Source organism: Schistocerca americana, chromosome 6 (assembly GCF_021461395.2).
Source record: "Schistocerca americana isolate TAMUIC-IGC-003095 chromosome 6, iqSchAmer2.1, whole genome shotgun sequence".
In the NCBI taxonomy this organism is placed as follows: domain Eukaryota; kingdom Metazoa; phylum Arthropoda; class Insecta; order Orthoptera; family Acrididae; genus Schistocerca; species Schistocerca americana.
In genome coordinates, this window is record NC_060124.1 from 406,216,847 (window position 1) to 406,238,792 (window position 21,946).

The window sequence follows — 21,946 nt, forward strand, 5'->3', positions numbered from 1 at the left end:
AGATGACCGGAACTACTTTAGCACTGACAAATAATTCTCTGACTTCATGACAATAGGGTAATATTTATGATTGGCAAGAAATTTCGGCCATAGCTGATGACTGGTCGAGGGCTTCTTCAGTGAGACACAATTATAAGTTTCATTATGTCGGTGACGAAACTAGCTCATCAGATTATAATTACGAACTGATGAAAGGATTTCATGTTTGCGAGCAATTCTTGACGCCCAGGAAGTAGGAAGCAAGTACAGACGATGTTGTAACGATATCGCGTTCCAAGCCGTTCCTTGTAAAATAAGTGCCGGCGTGCCAGTCAACATTACTGCACGAACGCAAAGATCAGGATCCAAGAAATGAATAAATCAGTCAAGCTTTCCTCTTCCTACTTTTTACTACAGCAACAGAAGAGAAGCGTTATGTAACCTGCAACGTGCAGTTCGAAGCTTCTCTCACAGTATTTTTGAAGTAATTATTTTTTCATTTAGAAACAGCGAGAAAGCACGTAATCAATCTTCTTACATCATTCGGCTCAATGTCCGTATTCGTTTTTGACGTAACTATGATTTGTCTCTGTTATGCCAGTGATCTGAAATAAGACCCGATCAAACCCTACCGAGAACGTGGGAAACGTAAGGCTGTGGAAGCAATTCTTAGCTGTGGAAGTGATGTACAACAGTTTATTAATTCGTTGTTTATACAAAACTTCTGAGGGTTACCATCTTTGTGGCTCTATGGGTTGACTCTCCTGTTGGTTATCAAATTTGATTTCATATTAGTTCTGTGTTGCTAGTACGTGTGGCTCATTTTTGGCTTACGTTATTAATGTATAAGGACTGCTGCCGTGTTCTCATCCAGAAATACCACAATTCACAAAAGTTTTTGATTGGTTTAGTTAACTGTATTCTCAATTTCAAATAAACTTCCTGAAAGGAGTCAATGGGACATGAATTCCAGGAAATATATTGAAATATGATCAAGCAATATTTACTAAATACGGTTTCCTTGCAAGGTTACAACTACTGTGGCCTACAGAAACACAGCAAGATATTCACACTTTTTTGCAAACATACAAAAATCATACCAACATTAATGAGTCCTATATTTTTTACACAATGTGATATTTAATATCAAAGATGAGGACTGTTTGCCATGTTTGTCGTGTCAGCAGATAAAAATAAAGAAGAAATGTATTTCCTTGTGGTCTTCAGTTTCATTTTGCTACCATTGTATGTTCACATTTTACAGTGTTTTTACCAGTTTATTAACACAGGGTGATCTAAAGATAATCAGTACTGATTGAAACTAATAATCAAATTGCATATAGAAATCACTTGAGATCAAAGGCTGATACAAACGCCACAAACTCGTTGAGAAACGCGTAGTGGTAAATAGGAGCATGAGAAAATAGTGTGTGATTATCGCTTGCTCATCTGCTTAAAAGAAGGTTTGAAAATCTTTATGTTTTTAGAAGTTTGTTGCTGATTCTGTTGTTGCCTGTAGAATGGTTACGTGACTTTCGCGTAATTGATCCTCTGTTTCGCAACAAAAATGTAACACGTTTGCTATGTGCTTGTCTGTGTAGACACAACGACATCGCCGGCCGCTGTGATCGAGCTGTTCTAGGCGCTCAGTCCGGAACCGCGCTGCTGCTACGGTCGCAGGTTCGAATCCTGCCTCGGGCATGGATGTGTGTGATGTCCTTAGGTTAGTTAGGTTTAAGTAGTTCTAAGTCTAGGGGACTGATGACGTCAGATGCTACGTCTGATAGTGCTTAGAGCCATCTGAACAATGACATCGTCATTTGCAATTACGGTGGGCACAGGACGATGGGGCTGGAATGTGTCGCAATGGAAACGTGTCGTCTGCTCAAATGAATCGCATTTCTTGTTACACCAGGTCAATGATCGTGTCAGAATCCGGTGGAGTACAGGCGAACGGCCATGTGAGGACAGTTCTGTACTATGGGGGTCTTTCACCAGAGTTTCCATGGGATCTATAAAAAGCGAAGTAAAGTCGTATGATATGAATGTGTGGGAGACCCGGAAGGGTAGGTTCAGTCGCCTAGATGGGAAGGTTTTTTTCTATATTTCACATCTAAAGGCACCTTTCCACCACAAAGTGTGAGAGATGTGTGTGTAAGTGTATTTGGTAAGTGTAGGTGATGGTAATGGGTGTACGTGTAGTGTAGTGTTGCAGATGATGAGAGAAGGAAGAGGGTGAAACGCAATGCCGGCCTCTCGAAAAGCAGCATGGGGCCGCTGGCGTTGCATGTCCTCAGTTCGTAGGACACTACGGAGAGGTTTGAATTTACCCCAGGACATTGATTCAAAGACTCACAGGCTTGAACATCGTCGCGAAAAAACACAGTGACCCGTATATGTAATAAGTTTCCTTTAATTTACGTCTATGGTCACAATCTTTTCTGTTTAACAGATTACCGGTTCCAGTCTTTAATGACCGTCATCAAATCTGTCTCATAAAAACAAAGTCCTAATGTACTGCAGCCATAGTGGCATCGTCAAATGTTAAATACGGAATCAGCACCAGCATCGTCAAATACATATAAATAGCATCACATGCACCGTGTAGGGGATGTGATTTATATGTATTTGACGATGCTGGTGCTGATTCCACATTTAACATTTGACGATGCCACTATGGCTGCAGTACATTAGGACTTTGTTTTTATGAGACAGATCTGATGATGGTCATTAAAGACCGGAACAGGTAATCTGTTAAACAGAAAAGATTGTGACCATAGACGTAAATTAAAGGAAACTGATTCAAAGACTGGTGATCAGAGAATTTGCGCCACCACCATTCCTGTTCCCTCTGCCGTAAAGGCAAAGGGAAAGTGTCATCAGCGCGCGGCCTACCCGGACGGTCACTCATCCGAGTACTGCCCACGCTTGACAGTGCTGAACTTCGGTGATCTGACGGGAATCGATGTATCCACCCCGGCAAGGCCGTTGACATGGGCCCTGCGATAGTAAGTAAAGGCACCAAGACAACTGCCCGATGACGCTAACTTCGGTGCCCTGACGGAAACTGGCGTGTCCACCTAAGCACTGTCGTTGACGTGGGACCTGTGACAGTAACCGAAGGCACCGTGACAACTATAGACTACGTGAACATTATGGCGAACCACCTGCATCCCTTCGGGCTTGACGTCTTCCATAACGGCGATGGCATATTCCAGCAGCACAACTGTCCGTGTCACAAGGGCAGAAACGTGCTACAGTGACTTGAAGAGCATGGTAGTGAATTCACGTTGTCTTGGCCACCAGATTCGCCTGCTATGAGCCCGATGGAATATATCTGGAATGCTACCGATCTCCAGTTCCGCGCCCACAGACCACCAACCCATGATTTACGGGGATTGCGTGACCTGTGTGCAGACATCTGCTGCCACATACCTCTGGACTTTTCGAAGCCCTGACACACTGAACTGCTGCTGTATTGCTATCGAAATGTGGACTGGCACGGTATTATGCAGGTGGTCATCGTGTTTTGCCTCTTAAAGGGTAAGCAGGAGCAGTTAGAAAATATTTTTCCGCACAAGCCAATTATCATTTGGGCCCCTCCACTTTACGCCGTTTTCCCTCGTACACGTTCACTCGCGTCGGTTTTCCTTACTAAGTGTGATACACACTGTGTACAAATCTTGCACTTGGGTACGCCTGACACCCCACTCAGCATGGTGCCCCAAGCAGCGGGGATGTGTCACTTGGTCCTTAATCCGGCCCTGAGTCTAGGTTCAGTTGTAGTTAAAGCAGCTGAAAGAATTCCGTTCACTGTTTGGATACTGGAAAAATGCAGTCGATCTACAAAGGAGATTACTCGTCCGGGTAGCCGTGCACGTTAAAGCAGCGCTTCCGGGACGGGGAAATGCGCCGGCCCCTGATCGAATCCGCCAGGCAAAGCTCGTTGTCCAGGCCACTCTGGATGTGTTTATAGGCGGTTTCCCACATCCCACTAGGTCAATACCGGACTGATACCCAGGAATCGTCTCAGTTACACGATTTAGAAAACTTCCTCTCACTTCCGCAAGAATTTGACTGTACGCAGACAGTTCGGCTGCGCGTAATAGCCGGCCGGAGTGGACGAGCGGTTAAAGGCGCTACAGTCTGGAACCGCACGACCGCTACGGTCGCAGGTTCGAATCCTGCCTCGGGCATGGATGTGTGTGATGTCCTTAGGTTAGTTAGGTTTAAGTAGTTCTAAGTTCTAGGGGACTTATGACCACAGCAGTTAAGTCCCATAGTGCTCAGAGCCATTTGAAACCATTTTTTGCGCGTAACATTCCGTCGCCGGTGGATAACGGGGCGGCTACAGCAAGGGCATCTGGCCACCTCTTAAATTAACAATGCCATATCCGTTAGTAGACATACCGACCCTGCGCAGTGCTGGTCAAAGGCAAAAGAAGAAGAAATCTGTAAAGGAGATTGATTAGAAATATCTCGTTCAACCCGTCCTAGAACATTGCTCAAGTGTGTTGGAGTAAAGAGGGAGATTAGACGTATACCAAGAAGAGCAGCATGAATGGTGACAGATTTGTTTGGACCACGGTAGAGTGCCATAGGAATACAAAACAACTTGAACTGATAGACATATGAAAATAGACGCAAACTATCCCGCAAAAGTGCATCTTCATGTTTCCGTGGCGCAGTGACTGCTCCATTAAACTTCGGGTGCGCAGCCGCTTAAATTCAGCTTCTAATATTTAGGCTGTATATCGTTCAGCGATCTTCAGAGTGAGCCGAAAGACTAAGCTCCAGCACTCGCTTGGTCCTTTTAAACTCACGGACCGCGGCATGCACATGTCGGCCACAGACATACAGCCCACAATATTTTGGCGGTGTGTTGCCGACACGTTTGTAGTGTGGCCTCATGATGAAGATATATTACAAGAATTTTTTAAACCATCTGAACTACATCGGTGTACAAATACAGTTCACAATGGAAATTGAAAAGGAGGGATGTCGTCCATTTCTTGATGTTTTGCTTCGGCACAAAGATGATGGAACTTTGGGACGTACAGTATATCAGAAACCGACACACTCAGTTTTATATTTACTTGCCAACACATGCCACGGCCTTTGCAGACGACGTGCGTTCTCAGAACCTTAGTTCACAGAGCACACATCATTACTGACGAGAGCAGTCTACAGGACGAGCTTCTACACTTAATGAGGATTTTGGAAGCCAGCGGGTACTCTCCACAGCAGATACGTAAGGCACTACGAAAGAAACCAAAGTTGAGCACAGGCAATGCAGAAGAAGACATCCATGGCTTTCCTGCCATACATGGAAAGGCTATTGTCAAAAATATGACGGATCTTCAACAAGCACAAAGTAAAAGTGATTTTTCGTGCTTCACCGGAGACGGCAGCACTCTTGAGTTCCGTTAACGACCATGTGATTCTCCGGAAGAAAGTGGCCTCTCGTACTCGGGCATACGGTTCATACAGTTAAGATGACTGAACAACGCATGTACACTCGCCTCCTACAACCAAATAAATCGACTATGGTAGAACACTGTGTTGACTGTGGTCACTCTATGTTATACGAAAACTTCGAAATTGTAGCGTCCACATCATCTTTGTGGGACTCGGTGGTGAAAGAGCCAACTGAAATTCGCTTAGTGACGAATTTAATTAATAGAGATAGCGGCTTCAGCTTGCATAAGGCGTAAGAATGGCGCTTTCTGTAATGAACGTAATAGACGTCACGACTGTGCAGTTCAGAGTGACACATCGACTTCCCAGCGTGGATCGACTGCGCAGGCACAGATAAAATTGATGTAGATTGCACTTTTTTTACCGCCGATCAGCGTCTCTGGCGCCTTTGTATTTGTGGCAGCATACGCAGTGGCGCGGTCCGCGAATTTAAAAGGACGGAGTGAGTGCCCAACCGTCTATCTTTCGCCTCTCTCCGAAGATGTTTGGACGATATGCAGCCGAAATATTAGAAGTAAAAACTGAATTTATGCGGCTTGATGCCCAAAATTTAGTGGAGCTAACCCGGAAAAGCCTATTTGCAAAGTGCCAAGAACCACAACTAAATAAGGAAACTAAGAATATACTATAACCTCCTATTTGCGTTCCCATAGGGAAGACTACACTAATTATAGCTCGCATAGAGGCATTTATGTAGACATTCTTCTCGCACTCTATACTTGAATGAAGGGGGAAGAAACCCTTATGATGTACATGGTACTAGTGGAAATACCCTCTGCCATGCACTGTGCAGCTTTTTGCAGAATATGGATGTAGACGTAGATACCAGATATCGTGCTGAAGTTTGTGACGGGACGTCCCTAATCGAAGATGACAGATTGCCGGAGGTAGCCTCCGTGACGTCGGCGCGAAAGCGACAAGTGTCGGGTCTCGAACGTCTGTTCCCGGAAGGCATGCGATACGGCCGCGCTGTGCTACGTTGTTGTCGGCCTCGCTTACGAAGAAACGACCGGCGGCAAAACGAACAAAAACAGGGCTTCGCCGCTACAGGAAATGCTCAGGTCGCGCAGCACGCGTTGGCCCGCCGTGAAAGTGCGAGCATAGCTGCGTCACACACTCCTCGAAACGTCCCAGCAACCGTGTCGTTAACCAAATTCCGTTTCACAAGAGTAGCCTTCCGGTCAAAATCGATTACTTACGGCAGGCGCACGTTACGTGGCTGCGTGGAAATTGCCTGCCAGCCAAGCCGCCAGTGGGTCGGCGATGTTGCCGGCCGGGGTGGCCGAGCGGTTCTAGGCGCTACAGTCTGACACCGCGCGACCGCCTCGGGCATGGATGTGTGTGATGTCCTTAGGTTAGTTAGGTTTAAGTATTTCTAAGTTCTAGGGGACTGATGACGTTAGAAGCTAAGTCCCATAGTGCTCAGAGCCATTTGAACCATTTTTTGGTCGGCGATGTCAACGATCAACTGATTGTGACGAGTGTAAAGTCCAAAAATTCTGAGTGACTGCAGACTCCAGGCATGCGTAGATATAGGGGATTGAGACGTCGACTGTTGTTCATCGGAAGTTAACGTATTCTCGCTGCGTTAGATCGTGTTAAAGTAATGGATTTTGTGTCTCCTTAATCTTTATTTTATTATTTGCTTTTTTCCTGGTAAAGGCTGCATAAGGACATTTTTTCCCCCACAAGAGAACCTGGAATTTCATTCTAATACTGGTCTCCCTCAAGAGACGTCAACCATGTGAAAGCAATGAGGTATTTGGACTTTGAAGTACCTAAACACAATAAAAACATGTACTGATCATATGTAAGAACGTAACTAAATGAAATTTTTAAATGTAATTTTAGATGACTCTCGATCCTAGATAATCACTACCCGAAACAGTACAGAGGTCGATATATCACAAAAAAATTATCGATACCACAAGTATCATGAAGTATTGATTCCCTGTGTATATTTGAGGCATTGTTGGGCACGAAATGATTTACTTTAAGTACAAGACGAGATTCGTAAATCATGCTCTGGTTTCATGAATTACACTCTAACACAAAAAAGAAAACTGACGGACCATAAAGGAATTATCCATATGGGACGGAAATCTATAGATGTGATGTACATGAACAGACAAACAAATGTTTACAATTTCAGAAAAAAATGGATGAGTTACCCAGGAGAAAGAGCTTCACAAATTGAGCAAGTCAATAAAGCGTTGGTCCACATCTAGCCCTTAAGCAAGTCGTTATTCGGCTTGAAATTGATTGGTAGAGTTGTGGAACGTCCTCCTGAGGGATATCCTGCCAAATTTGTCCAACTGGCGTTTAGATCGTCAAAATCCCCATCTGGTTGTACGACCCAGTCCGTAATGGTTCAAATGGCTCTAAGCACTATGGGACTTAACTTGTGATGTCATCAGTCCCCTAGACTTAGATCTACTTAAACATAACTAACTTAAGGACATCACACACAGCCATGCCCGAGGAAGGATTCGAACCTGCGACCGTAGCAGCAGCGCGGTTCCAGACTGAAGAGCCTAGAACCGCTAGGCCACAGCGGCCGGCTAGGCCGTAATGCTTCAAACATTCTCAGTGGGGAGAGATTCGGCGAAAACACGTCTTCGCTGATCATCGTAGCTCAGTACGAAGCGGAACTCGTCACGTAAGACAATTCTACTCAAGTTAGTGAGATTCCAGGCCGAAGACGTGTCTGGAGGCGCTCAGGAAAGCGATGGGATACCAACCTGACTGACTGTCGCCCACTATATGGCTCGACAACCGGAAGTGATGGTTTGAGGTGCCATTTCTTTTCGTTTGGTTGTCATCCGCGACGCCCTTACAGCACAGCTTTATGTCGACAGTATTCAAAGCCCCGTTTTGTAGAACTCCTTGACAAGCCGTCCTGGGCTTACATTTCTGTACTATAACGCCCGCCCTCAATATGACGAGAGTTACTCCTTGTCTTCGTGCTTGCCAAATCCTACTTTGGCCAACAAGGTCGTCAGTTCTCTCCAGTTAGAACGTTAGGAGCATTATGGGCAGAGATCTATAACCAGCAAGGGATTTTGACGATCAAACGATCCAATTAGGTCATTCAACAACTCCATCAATCAATGCCAAGCTGAATAACTGCTTGCATAAGGGCCAGAGGTGGACCGTCGCGATATTGACTTCCTCAATTTGTGAAGCTCTTTCTCTTGAATAAATCATCCACTTTTTCTGAAACTGTAGTTATTTGTTTCATCTACATCACATCTACCGATCTGCACCATACGGATAATTCCTTCATGGTGCGTCTTTTTTTATTATTATTACAATTTCTGAAAGGGTTCGCGAGTGCGACATTCAGTTCTGCAGTGACTTTTGCTATTGTTGCCCTCTTCATTTACCATCTGTCACGGCCACTTAAACACACTTTCGTCCGCGTTGTGACTTAGCGGATGATGTTATCCAGCTTTCCCTGTAGGTGGCACTAATTTCCGATACGGTACCTCATGAAACACCAAACACTTCGGCTCCCTTTGCTACGGAAGCAGCCACCACGCCAACACCAACAATTTGGCCGCGTTCGAATTCACTTAGCCCCGACACAACGCAGTGACAACTTCACAGATTACTGTTCCAGCCCCCGCCCCCCTGACTGACAATTGCAACGTACTGAGGCATTTGCGATAGTAATGGATACTCGCAGGCACTTTCACCAAAATATTATCTGTTCTGTTTCAGTAAAATCTTTTTCGTAAGTTTTCTTAGGGGCTAAGAAAATACCGTCCTTCCCGGCATTCATATTTCGATTTTCCAAACCGGGAAAATATTTGCTAATAGAATTTATTAAGGTTCCTTGCAGACTGGCAAGAATTTACTTTATTCCTTTTTAGCCGCAAGGAACTATCTCTAATAGTAGATTAGAGAAGATAAACTTCTTTGCCAAGGTCGCAAATAATAACCTTTATTCTCGATAACAGGTTTCAGTAATCAATGTTACCATCTCCAGATCTCGATCGACAGGTTATTGCATAACTGTAAGAGTATTCTTTCTCGTGAATTGGTAGATATGTAACAGACTAGAAGACTGATGCATCCGCATGTCAAAATTAAAACAAATACGTACATAGTGTCCACGACATACATCTGTACCCTTACAGCTGTTTTAAGAACTACACAATAACCTGTCTGTCAAGATATGAAGATGGTAACATTGATTATCGAAACCGATTATCGAGAATAAAGGTTATTATTTGCGATTTTGGCAAAGAAGATTATCCTCTCCAATCTATTAGAACGAATTGATGGGCGGCAAAAGCAATAAACAGAAGAGTGGATGTCCTCTTGTGGGCTGATACGAAGAATGTTTTGTACTAGACATCTCTCCATTGCGAAGAGGATCTGTGTAAAAGAATTCTCTACGCCTAGGACATTTGATCGAACAAGACTGAGGTTGTTAGGATGGATAAACATCACTTTATGCAATGCCAAGCCTTCACAGAAGCTAGGGGACGGCTCTATGGACAGTGATATGAATGTAGTACCTCGTGTAAGTGATACAGATAAATATGGTTATCACGAAGACGTCTCTATTCCGATTGCTATCGTCGTCAGAAGACCAATCGTAAATTTGAGATATTCTCATTACGCTTATCACTTTTGACTAGGTCGTTCCGTCAGAAGGATCCCCTAATGAAAAATGGTACATTTGCATTTCTCTGTCACCACTGAATAACTGCTTCAGCATCACGGGAACACACTGTAGATTGTAAGGATCCCGTGATCGATATCCTTCAGAGCGAATAATTTTTGGAATCTGTTTCATCACAGTGAATGAGTACGATGCAATTAGGCTTGTCTTCTGTTGTTCGTAAGTGGAATGAAATAAGTTAAAGGACATTATCTTTTGTTTCAGAAGGACGTTACCACCTTTTATGGTCAATTTGACAGTAAATCGTAACAACCACGTCAACTATTGTTAAGCAGTAATTGGGTGTTATGCTATCGTGGCTGAAGTAAGTCTCTCTCCCTATAGTCCGAGAGCCAACCATTAGGAACATAGTCAGATCACTTAAAGTTACGGGAGTGAAAGCTTATAAGGTGGACGAGTTCTGTTCGACAAAAATTACTCTAACATCCAGTTACATCTTTACTAAGTATCGTCGAAAAGTTATGCACGAAATGAAAAAAATGTAATTCCGTTTATTGTACGGTTAAAGAGTCGTAACTAGTCGACCATGTCATACACCTAGGTGTAACAAAACTCACAAAATGTATTTCTCATTAACAGCTGTTAATGGAAAGAATCTTTTAATATCGAGTCTCGTACTAACGTTTAGATATATGAGGTAGAACTATCATCACATATTGTCAGTGTAATTACATAGATGGTAGGCTTCGATTTACTAGTAGGCCCCTGGAAGACTGCAGTATGTCAAGAAAAGAGTTTGCTTTCAAAAGAACTGCACAACGGGCATATGCAATGAGAGGTAACACTAGTTGCCAAAGATATGACTGAGAACGAGAGAGATCTAAAAAATCTTATTTGGCTGACACTCTACCTAGACACAGCAAGAATTTGATTTCAGAGCAGAAACTAATAATGTTCTTCAGCTTCCTACGAATCGATCACGTCGAGGTCGTGATGATTGTATTAGACAAACAATAGCTCGTATGAATATGAAACGATCGTGTGGCGTTATTGTTCGGGAGTCTCAGTCTGGGTAATATCTCGTAAAGAAGTGTCCAAGCAAAGGATGAAGGAGACAATGATGTCGCTGACGGTTGACATCTAGACAAAGACAACAATTTCATACCTTGCTGTTCACAATATCTGTTACCTAATCATGAGTAATGCTACTAGAAAGAAAGTGACATATTGTTTCAGGGAAGCTTTCGAAACGACTCAGTGGTGACACAATCGGAGGAGTCAATCGACCAGTGGACACCAAACGACAATTTAAAAAGATCGAAGCAAGCTTGCGAAGAAAGTATAGTGAATACTAAATAATACACAATAAAACGAGTTTCCAAAATGTCATACCCTACACGCCATGCGGAGGGCATACACGTGTAAAGTAAGAGTTTGGGCGTCATGCGCTGGTGGAAGTTACTTCCTTTCTCCACGCCTCTTCCTTCTTTCTCTTTTCCCAATGTGTAGCAGTTTTGCTGGTTATGTTATTCTCATTGATTGAATATTTGTACAGTTCTTCCGAACATATGCTGATAAGGCAGTATGCTGTCTCGATAATCAGAGTTCAAAATGGTTCAAATGGCTCTGAGCACTATGGGACTTAACATCTGTGGCCATCAGTCCCCTAGAACTTAGAACTGCTTAAACCTAACTAACCTAAGGACATCACACACATCCATGCCCGAGGCAGGATTCGAACCTGCGACCGTAGCAGTCGCGCGGTTCCGGACTGCGCGCCTAGAGCCGCTAGACCACCGTGGCCGGCGATGATCAGAGTCAAAAACATAATTCAGATATTAAGTGAAACAAATACTGCACTCATCTTGTGCCAACGAGCGAAACAGAACGTAAAAAAGGGGTATGCCCAAGAGACTCAATGAAACACGGGCTCCAGAACTGTATAATGTGTGAATGTTGACGTACTTCCATTACAGTGAGAAAGATTTTTTTTTAAAAATCACAAGAAAACATACACAGTCGGAATAAATTTGCTCTGCTTCATGCCCATAACGTCCGTTGATGCTTTACAATTGTTAGAGGTATTTAAAATCCGTCTTTGCTGCTACTAAAAGCTGCGTGTTTATATTACCGCAGTAGTTTCGTTTTATTGATTTAAAAATCTTCAGTGATGGTATTTTTGTCTAATTTCGGTTTATATCTAGAATTGTCGTCTGCTTGCGCGTTTTCCAGGTATTCCTGCGTTTGACACTGATATTTTGCTCTTGTTTCACACTGGTTGCCTGCGATCTTGGCATGAAGTACCATGAAATACACAGAGGTGACAAAAGTATGGGATAGCGATATGCACATATACAGATAACGGTAGTATCGCGTATACAAAGTATAAAAGTGCAGTGCATTGGTGGAGCTGTCATTTGTACTCAGGTGATTCACATGAATCGATTTCTGACGTGACTGTGGTCGCACAACGGGAATTGACACATTTTGAGCGAGGAATGGTAGTTGTAGCTAGACGCATGAGACATTCCATTTCGGAAATCGTTAGGGAGCTCAATATCCCGAGATCTGCTGTGTCAAGAGTGTGCCGAGCATACAAAATTTTAGGCATTACTACTCACCACGGAGAACGCAGTGGGCGATGGCGTTCACTTAACGACCGAGAGCAGCGGCTTTTGTGGAGAGTTGTCAGTACCAACAGACAAGCAATACTGTATGAAATAGCCGCAGAAATTAATGTGAGGCGTACAACGAAGGTATCCATAAGGGCAATGCGGCGAAATCTGGTGTTATTAGGCTATGGCGGTAGACGAACGCCAGGAATGCCTTTGATAACAGGACGACACGGCCTGCAGCGCCTTTCCTGGGCTCATGACCATATCTGTTGGACCCCAGGCGACTGGGAAACCGTGGCATGGTCAGATGAGTCCCGATTTCAGTTGGTAAGAGCTGATGGTAGGGTTCGAGTGTGGCAGAGCTCCCATGAAGTCATGGACCCACATTGTCAACAAGGCATTGTGCCAGCTGGTGGTACCTCCATAACGGTGTGGACTGTGTTTACATGGAGTGGACTGGGTCCTCTAGTGCAAGCGAATCGGTCATCAATAATTTGCAGCCATTTGTGGACTTCATATTCCGAAACAACGACGGAATTTTAATGGATGACAATACGTCATATCACCGGATCTATAACTGATCGCGACTGGTCTGAAGAACATTCTGGACAGTTCGAGCGAATGATTTGGCCACCCAGATCGCCCGACGTGAATCCCAACGAACGTTTCTGAGACACAATCGAGAGGTCTGTTCGTGTACAAAACCCTGCCCGGCAACACCTTCACACTTATGGACGGCTATAGAGGCAGCTTGATCGGCCGCGGTAGCCGAGCGGTTCTAGGCGCTTCAGTCCGGAACCAAGCGGCTGCTACGGTTGCAGGTTAGAATCTTGCTTCGGGCATGGATGTGTGACATGTCTGTAGGTTAGTTAGGTTTATGTAATTCTAAGTCTAGGGGACTGATGACCTCCGAGGTTAAGTCCCATAGTGCTTAGAGCTATTTGAACTATTTGAGGCAGCATGGCTCAATATTTCTGCAGGGGACTTCCAACGACTTGTTGAGACCATGCCACGATGAGTTGCTGCACTACTCCCGGGAAAAGAAGGTCCAACACGATTTTAGTAGATATTCCATGACGTTTGTCACCTCATTGCATAGCACAACTTGCGCTTATTTTCCGTTATTCACTAAATGAGGTGAAAGTCCCGAGTAAAACATATCAGTAACGGAAACGAATGGAATTCATTATGCCGTAGTGATCAGCATACTCAGCACTTTCAACTAATGCGAGAGGAAATTTTCCACTGTGATAGCTCTTACACGAGCCTCAGTTTTCGAGATGGTGGGGTAAGTCAGCACCTTGAAAGGAGAATAGCTGTAGACGCGAATCACGGCAGCGCCCACTTTCTCCCTCACCCGACTAGCGGCTTCGCATTTCCGCTGCCGTAACGTTACACACGAGACTAGACGTCGGGCGTCAGTGTACGCCGAGGGCCAAGAATAACGACGCTATGCGAAACAGTGGGCGGCGCTTGCAAAATGTAGAGGAAGTGGCGAACGAAAAGCAGGATCTCAGCCACTCCGTCCTGGCTTTCCAAGGACGGGAAGAGATGCGCCTTTCACTAGCTCGCTTCAGGAAACCAGTTACACAACTTCACGCCAGCCTCCCGTCATCGCCGCCGCGAGCTGCGAAGCCACGAGTATTGTCATCGGCTTAACTAAATTATTTATCCTTTGCTAAATTACCTCTCTCTGCTATTTTTTTCGTCTGACGGGAAATGCTCGAGTAAAAATATGCCTCAGTTTAAGAAAAACCGTTTTTTCAACAATGTAATGAAAGAGGAAGAATTTCCTTCAGAAAGCTATCCTCGTGAATAATATCTTTTTTTTTTTTTTTTTTTTTTCTTCGAGACGATGCAAAATTGCAACGAACCTGTGAGATCCTTAATTCCGGCATTACGACTTCATCCCATATTCCGAGCCTTGTTTCTAACTTACACAGCTCTTCACCTTGCACATACTGTTTTATCTAGTAATTTTCCTAGACGTCTGTTTTCCCGAGCACTTGCTTCGTCGATTTTTAGGTAACCGAAAGCATAACAGTACTTACCACATACTAACGCAAACAGCATGTAGTGAGTTGAGCAATCACCGAATTCTCTAAATAACTCGAGCTGAATGCTCGACATAGTACCAGGGCTACTCGGAAAGTAAGGTCCGATCGGTCGCGAAACAGAAATCACAGTGAAAATCTGATGAGGCTTTGTATAAATGTGTTGGACAGTGTCTCCAGTATGCCAGTCGATTGCGTCACGTTGCTCTTTTCCAGCTCTGAGCGCACTTCGAGCACGTAAAGATGCCTAGAAGATTAGTGTCTCTCGCCAAGCATGACTGAGAGATTTCGCCTGATTTCATGCAACCCACACAATGTATCTGTCTTGTATTTCCTCCTTCATGACAATTCCTTGCTGCACACTGCAGGGGCAAGGGGGACGCTCCTGTAGTGTTGCCATGGCAAATGTTTGATCACTCACCGTACAACCCGGACTTGGCTCCCTCCGATTTTCACCTCTGCTCGTAAGAACCGCTGGCTATGAAGACAAACGTTTTGGCACAGAGAACAAGCTGCAAATCAGCGCAGAGAATTGGCAGAAAGCACAGGCGGTTGCCTTCTATGACAATGGTATTCGAAAGCTGGTACATTGCTACGACAAATGTCTCAGTCGGTACGGCGACTACGTGGAGAAGTAGCTGGAAGGTGTACTTAGCTGTTACAAATAAACCATTTTTTATTTTCACTGTAATTTCTATTTTGTGAGTGATCAGACCTTAGTTTCCGAACAGCTCCCGTATATTTCCTTCCCTATGCTTATCCATCCTTATGTCTCCTTTCTAATGATTTACATGTCGACGGAATATTAACTCTAGCTTTCTTATCTATAACAATTTCGTTGTTACAGACGGATTTCTTAGCCGTTAACAACTTCAATATCAGCAGTTATTTATTTCAAGCCAAAAGGCCGTCCACAAAAATGCAATCCTGTTTGATGACCAGATTCATCCAAAATGAAATACAGAACAAAGGTACCAAATAACTTTCTTTAAAATGCTCGTGAAACGCCCGTAACACAGCTGCAGTGGGTGATCGGTACCATAAAGTATATTGCTACAGCTTGCTTGTACATTTCAAGGCGATGCTGATTATTTATTTCCGAAGTATCACCAGTACTTTCGTAATAGAGTTACCTTATTGTCGACCTTCCTTGTGACATCGACATAGATTAAACAGACCGCATGTATATCTCTAAAAGTATAATTACTGATTCTAATAGAACATCTGTGTGATGAAAAAAGTCTAACCGTTAGAAAGTTGGAATCACCCAATGTACAAGAGCCAGAATAAAGTTTGACAGACAAGAAGAAATGAATGAACAACATAATGACTGAAAACACAAGGATTTGACGATACGCATCAACAGTTGTAAATAACCAGTGTTACTAACATAGCCTATTCCTGGCCACCGCGGATTGGAACTGATTGCACTAGACTATTCCGAAGCGTTCAAACACTTGCGGGAACTGGAAAACATTAGTAGTCTACGAACCTAAGAAATGTACGGTTCTGGGCAACATAACGCCCAGAAGTCATCTCTACTTGAGCAGAATCATTACATTTTTGTGCGCGGTAGTTAAATGCGGCCGGAAATGGTTATTATCTTTCCTGGCTGCACAGTCACGACTTATGGCGAATGCAAACCTTAATCAATGGAAGGTAATGGTAACTAATGATGTGTTCACTAACAAGCGAGAACAATGGGCAAACCATGAAAGCTTTCGAGCAATAGATGAAATGCACAAAATGTTAAAAGTTAAATCAACTATCCTGGACAACATAAGATTGACAAATTTTGCTGTGTCTCGTCGAAATACATCTCAAGTGGGACGAAAATTGTGAATACCACATGGCTTGCAACCTCAGATCTCCCAACAGTGGTTAGGCACTTTTTTAAGATCCTGAAAAATTCTTGACAGTGAAGAGTTACAATAAACCAGATGCAAGGAATATCTCTTACGAACTACTTTTTTCCAGAATGTCTAACTTCTATGAAAATGCAATACTGCACAATAATCTCCCATCGAGAGGTTATACAATCAATCTGTGCTAGTCTGATAAATTAAATTCCCTGTCATTAATTTGCTCTTGTCAAAACAATTACAACTATTTCCGGTTCAAAAATGGTTCAAATGGCTCTGAGCACTATGGGACTTAACATCTGTGGTCATCAGTCCCCTAGAACTTAGAACTACTTAAACCTAACTAACCTAAGGACATCACACACACCCATGCCCGAGGCAGGATTCGAACCTGCGACCGTAGCAGTCGCGCGAACTATTTCCGGTATTTCACGTGGGACAATCTGGTACATGGGTCCTACCACTTAATTCGATGACTGTATTCTGAGATAATAGGATACATCTCAGAATGTGAGTCACCATGCAGTCGTTGTTGAACGTATCACAATTGATTCATGTTCATCTACTCTTTTTTTTCCACAAGCATGTGTTTAACATCAGTGATGTACACATTTAACTCGTGCTAGTTCGCGACTGATTTATCTCCTTGTTTGTCACGTTTCTCTCAGAAACGGCATCTCGTCTGGACTGTCTATGTGAAGACATCGATATAGATGAAGCAATAACACCATACGTTGCTGAAAATTCTGCAAGTAGAGCGTGCGACTGTGATAAAAGTTATTCCTCAGTAAGAGACGTTCGAGTGTGGAGTGTACAGGAGAACTCCTTCCTTTTCCTCTTACTTCTCTTCGTTTTACTTAGGTGGAAGGTCAAATAAGCGTGGGGTTTCGGTGTAAGTTATCACTTAGCTCTTTGCAGTGCATGATTGCCTTTCCCCAACCGAAAGACAGCAGTTCTGGTTTAGACGGGCTAGTACCAGCAGTTGTTTCTGTTTCGCAGCATCAGGTAGGACAGGAAATTGGCAAATAAAAAAATATTTGGAAACTATATAACCTACAGTAAACACCGTACAGTGACTAATACGCTAAAGACATAGATGTAAAAGTGAAAAAAAAATTGCGCTACTACGACTGCTTCGTCATTTTACTGCCGCCTGTAGATCAACAGTAATGAGGAACGTACGAGCAGGTAGCTACTTAAGTCTGTTTTTTCTTTTTCTTTTTTTTAAAAAAAAATCATAAGAAACATATTATAGCTGTGACTATACTGTCAATGAGTAACAGTTGGAATCGGCGAACTCACACTAATACTTAGGTGTAACAATTTGTAAGGACATGAAATGGATATCACAAAGCTTCAGTTGTAGGTAGAGCAGTGGCAGACTTCGGTTCATTGTAGAGTACGAGGGAAATGCACTCAGTCTACAAAGAAAACTGGTTACAGAACCCACGTGTGATCAAGTGTGTGAGATCCAAACCAAATGGAACCAACAGGAGATACTGAACGTATACAGACAAGGGTAGCAAAAATGGTCACGGCTTTTTCGATGGTGCCGAAAAAACTGAACTGACAGACACTTGAAGACAGACGAAAACTATCCTGTGAAAGCCTACACACAAAATTTCAAGAAGTAGCTTTCAGTGATGAAAGAATACAAGTCCCGACATACTGTTCCCATGAGGATCACACACACAAGATTCTACTAATTAAGTGCGCACAGTGGCAAAAAGCAACAGTTCTCACGCGTTCCATACGTGAATGGAACATGAACAAGCTGACACGATGCAGAGTACCGCATCCCAACATTTCACAGTAGTTTTCCAAAATTTGGCTGTGGATGTAGCGATGCGTTGGACGATAATGTGTACCTCAGTCCCACAATGAGCAGACAGATTAATAGGTTACTCGAGTGTCAGAATTTGTTCCACCTGTCAACGGAGTAACATTATTTCCGGGTCGCCGCCCAACTGGGGAAAACACATCCAGTACTGCACAGAGGTCCCATGCTGTCTGATCACATTGGCACGAGGCAGTTGTTTCTGGGTACCAAAGTCCAAGGGCGCAGCTAAGAACGTGCGAAGGAAGTCAGTGTGGCGGAACTCGGGAGGCCACACACGAGTAGCCGCGCTACCGCCAGACGCGATACGTGGCGTGATAAACGTCGGAAGACGGCTTCCCAGAGTCGGTCATGCGGGGTCGACACGTCTTTAGTGAAGGACGTGACTAAAAAGAGAAGGTGCGACAGCGAGGAGAGGCGCGAACGGGTCGACGGGCGGCTGTACTCACCGGCAGAGACGAGCAGGGCGGCGGCCAGTAGCCGGTACAGCGGTCTCGGCGGCACGACCATGGTGCTCGCAGGAGAACTGGGGACCCCGTCTGCACGGCAGGCGCTCAGCGCGGCTCGGCGCGCCCCACCCTCGCCCGCGACGGCAGAGGTAGGGGCAGGGCGGCTTTCCAGCGGGGGCCTGGACGTGGGTGTGTTCAGGAGGAAGGGGCGGGCTCGCCAGAGAGAGCTTCTGAAGAAAGGCGCACCGCGCGCGACGGCAGCACGCAGCGGAACCTCCATTCAGAACCAACTCGTGTGCGACACTGAACCGGTCCATTTCATTTATCGTATAACTAAGGACCTTATGTATAGGGTGACTAGATGCAATTGTTTAAAAAGGAGAACAAACAGCTTCAAAAAGGAGGACAAAGGAAGAAAAAGAGGACACATCAAACGGGTCAACTGCAGATGAGGATACCATCCGTCAGCTTTGGACAAGTCACGTGCTTGCCGGGAATTACCGGTAAAACTAGTAGTTAACTGTTACTGATGGTCAGGTGATGGTTAACTGAGCAATATGAAAAAAATTAAAAACATTGATTGTGGTGACAAGTGTGGCGTCAATTGTTTTGTTATGTCAACAACACGGAATTGTTTACAAAGCGAAAAACGTAAGACCATTCACCTCCCTTCATTCGACGCACCGCTACCAACATCTACAATTCAAGCAGCACCTGACGACATGTAAACTGCACTTTAACCATCTGAATATAAATAAATTGAGTGACTATGAAACAATGAAGTAAAACCATGACAGTTAATCTGTCAAGTTATTTCTTACCTTTATTGGTCACTGAGACGTACGTTCCAGCTCCACATATCTTACATTCCGTTTCAGATTCATTTCTCCCTTTCTTGAAAGCCGGATATTTGCAGGAAAGGACATCAGAAAATGTACACTTTCGTTGAGGCATAGCCAAATATTTTACGTAACTCACTCGGTTAAAAATTACACTCACAAATTACTCGTGCACTATAGGAAGCCAAGACAATACAAAGCGAAGATACGAGACGAAAATTTTAAATAATCGATATTTGCATTCGCTTATACGTCGATCAACGATAACATCGACGATCCTGGTGCCACCTACTAACACCTCCTTCGCGCGTGTTTATCACGAGGGTTGTGCCAATAGTTAAAGTATTTAAGAAAAGAGCAATAGAACGGGACGAATAGTAAATGAACTGTATTACGCTCAACTTTGCGAAAAAGCCAGACACTGTAAAAATCCGCCCGGACCCCGGACAAATAGCTAAAAAGGAGGACATGTCCAGATTAATCTGGACGTCTGGTCACCCTACTTATGTACAGAATGTTTCAAAATGAATATATGGATTTTAAGGCTTTGTAGCACATATTATACTACTGGCCATTAAAACTGGTACACCAAGAAGAAATGCAGATGATAAACGGGTATTCATTGGACAAATATATTACACTAGAACTGCCATGTGATTACATTTTCACGCAATTTGGGTGCATAGATCCTGAGAAATCAGTACCCAGAACAACCACCTCTGGCCGTAATAACGGCCTTGATACGCCTGGTCATTGAGTCAAACAGAGCTTGGATGGCGTGTACAGGTACAGCAGCCCATCTAGCTTCAACACGATACCACAGTTCATCAAGAGTAGTGACTGGCGTGTTGTGACGAGCCAGTTGCTCAGCCACCATTGACCAGGCGTTTTCAGTTGGTGAGGGATCTGGAGAATGTGCTGGCCAGGGCAGCAGTCGAGCATTTTCTGTATCCAGAAAGGCCCGTAAAGGACCTGCAACATGCGGTCGTGCATTATCCTGCTGAAATGTAGGGTTCCGCAGAGATCGAATGAAGGGTAGAGCCACGGATCGTAACACATCTGAAATGTAACGTCCACTGTTCAAAGACCCGTCAATGGGAACAAGAGGTGATTGAGACGTGTAACCAAAGGCACCCCATATCATCACGCCGGGTGATACGCCAGTATGGCGATGATGAGTACACGCTTCCAATGTGCGTTCACAGCGATGTCGCCAAACACGGATGCGACCATGATGCTGTAAAAAGAACCTCGATTCATCCGAAAAAATGACGTTTTGCCATTCGTGCACCAAGGTTCGCCGTTGAGTACACCATCGCACGCGCTCTTGTCTGTGTTGCAGCGTCAAGGGTAACGGCAGCCATGGTCGCAGAGCTGATAGTCCATGCTGCTGCAAACGTCGTGAAAATGTTCGTGCAGAAGGTTGTTGTCTTGCAAACGTCCCCATCTGTTGACTCAGGGATCGAGACGTGGCTACACGATCCGTTACAGCCATGCGGATAAGATGCTTGTCATCTCGACTGCTAGTGATACGCTGCTGTTGGGATCAAGCACGTCGTTCCGTATTACCCTCCTGAACCCACCGATTCCATATTCTGCTAACAGTCATTGGATCTCGAACAACGCGAGCAGCAATGTCGCGATACGATAAACCGCAATCGCGATAGGCTACAATCCGACCTTCATCAAAGTCGGAAAAGTGATGGTACGCATTTCTCTTTCCTACACGACGCATCACAACAACGTTTCGCCAGGCAACGACGGTCAACTGCTGTTTGTGTATGAGAAATCGGTTGGAAACTTTCCTCATGTCAGCACGTTGTAGGTGTCGCCACCGGCGCCAACCTTGTGTGAATGCTCTGAAAAGTTAATCATTTGCATATCACAGCATCTTCTTCCTGCCAGTTAAATTTCGCGTCTGTAGCACGTCATCTTCGTGGTGTAGCAATTTTAATGACCAGTAGTGTATTACATTCAACTTACAGTTATAAATAATACACCAAATGAAAGAGACACACAAACAGTTTTTCTTACAATCACACATCGAGTCGATAGCCGAGTTGTTCCGAAACCTTGATCAATGTGTCAGGAGTAACTGTTGCAATAACGCTGTTTCTAAAGTCGGATAGATCAGCTGGTATCGGAGGCACATACACATGATTGCGTCATATCGCTTGTGAACATGGTCATGCATAAAATG

The 21,946-nt window shown here is 44.2% G+C and overlaps 1 protein-coding gene across 1 annotated transcript in view; it reads right to left on the reverse strand.

Annotated features, from left to right (window-relative positions):
- The window catches only part of LOC124619760 (chitin deacetylase 1), a 207,268-nt gene extending 188,245 nt beyond the window's left edge, over positions 1-19,023 (reverse strand). The window contains exon 1 of the mRNA XM_047146343.1: positions 18,908-19,023. Within this exon, the coding sequence (XP_047002299.1) occupies positions 18,908-18,968 (61 nt within the window). The 5' untranslated portion in view covers positions 18,969-19,023. The remainder of the gene's footprint in view (positions 1-18,907) is intronic.
- Between the last annotated feature and the right edge of the window lie 2,923 nt (positions 19,024-21,946).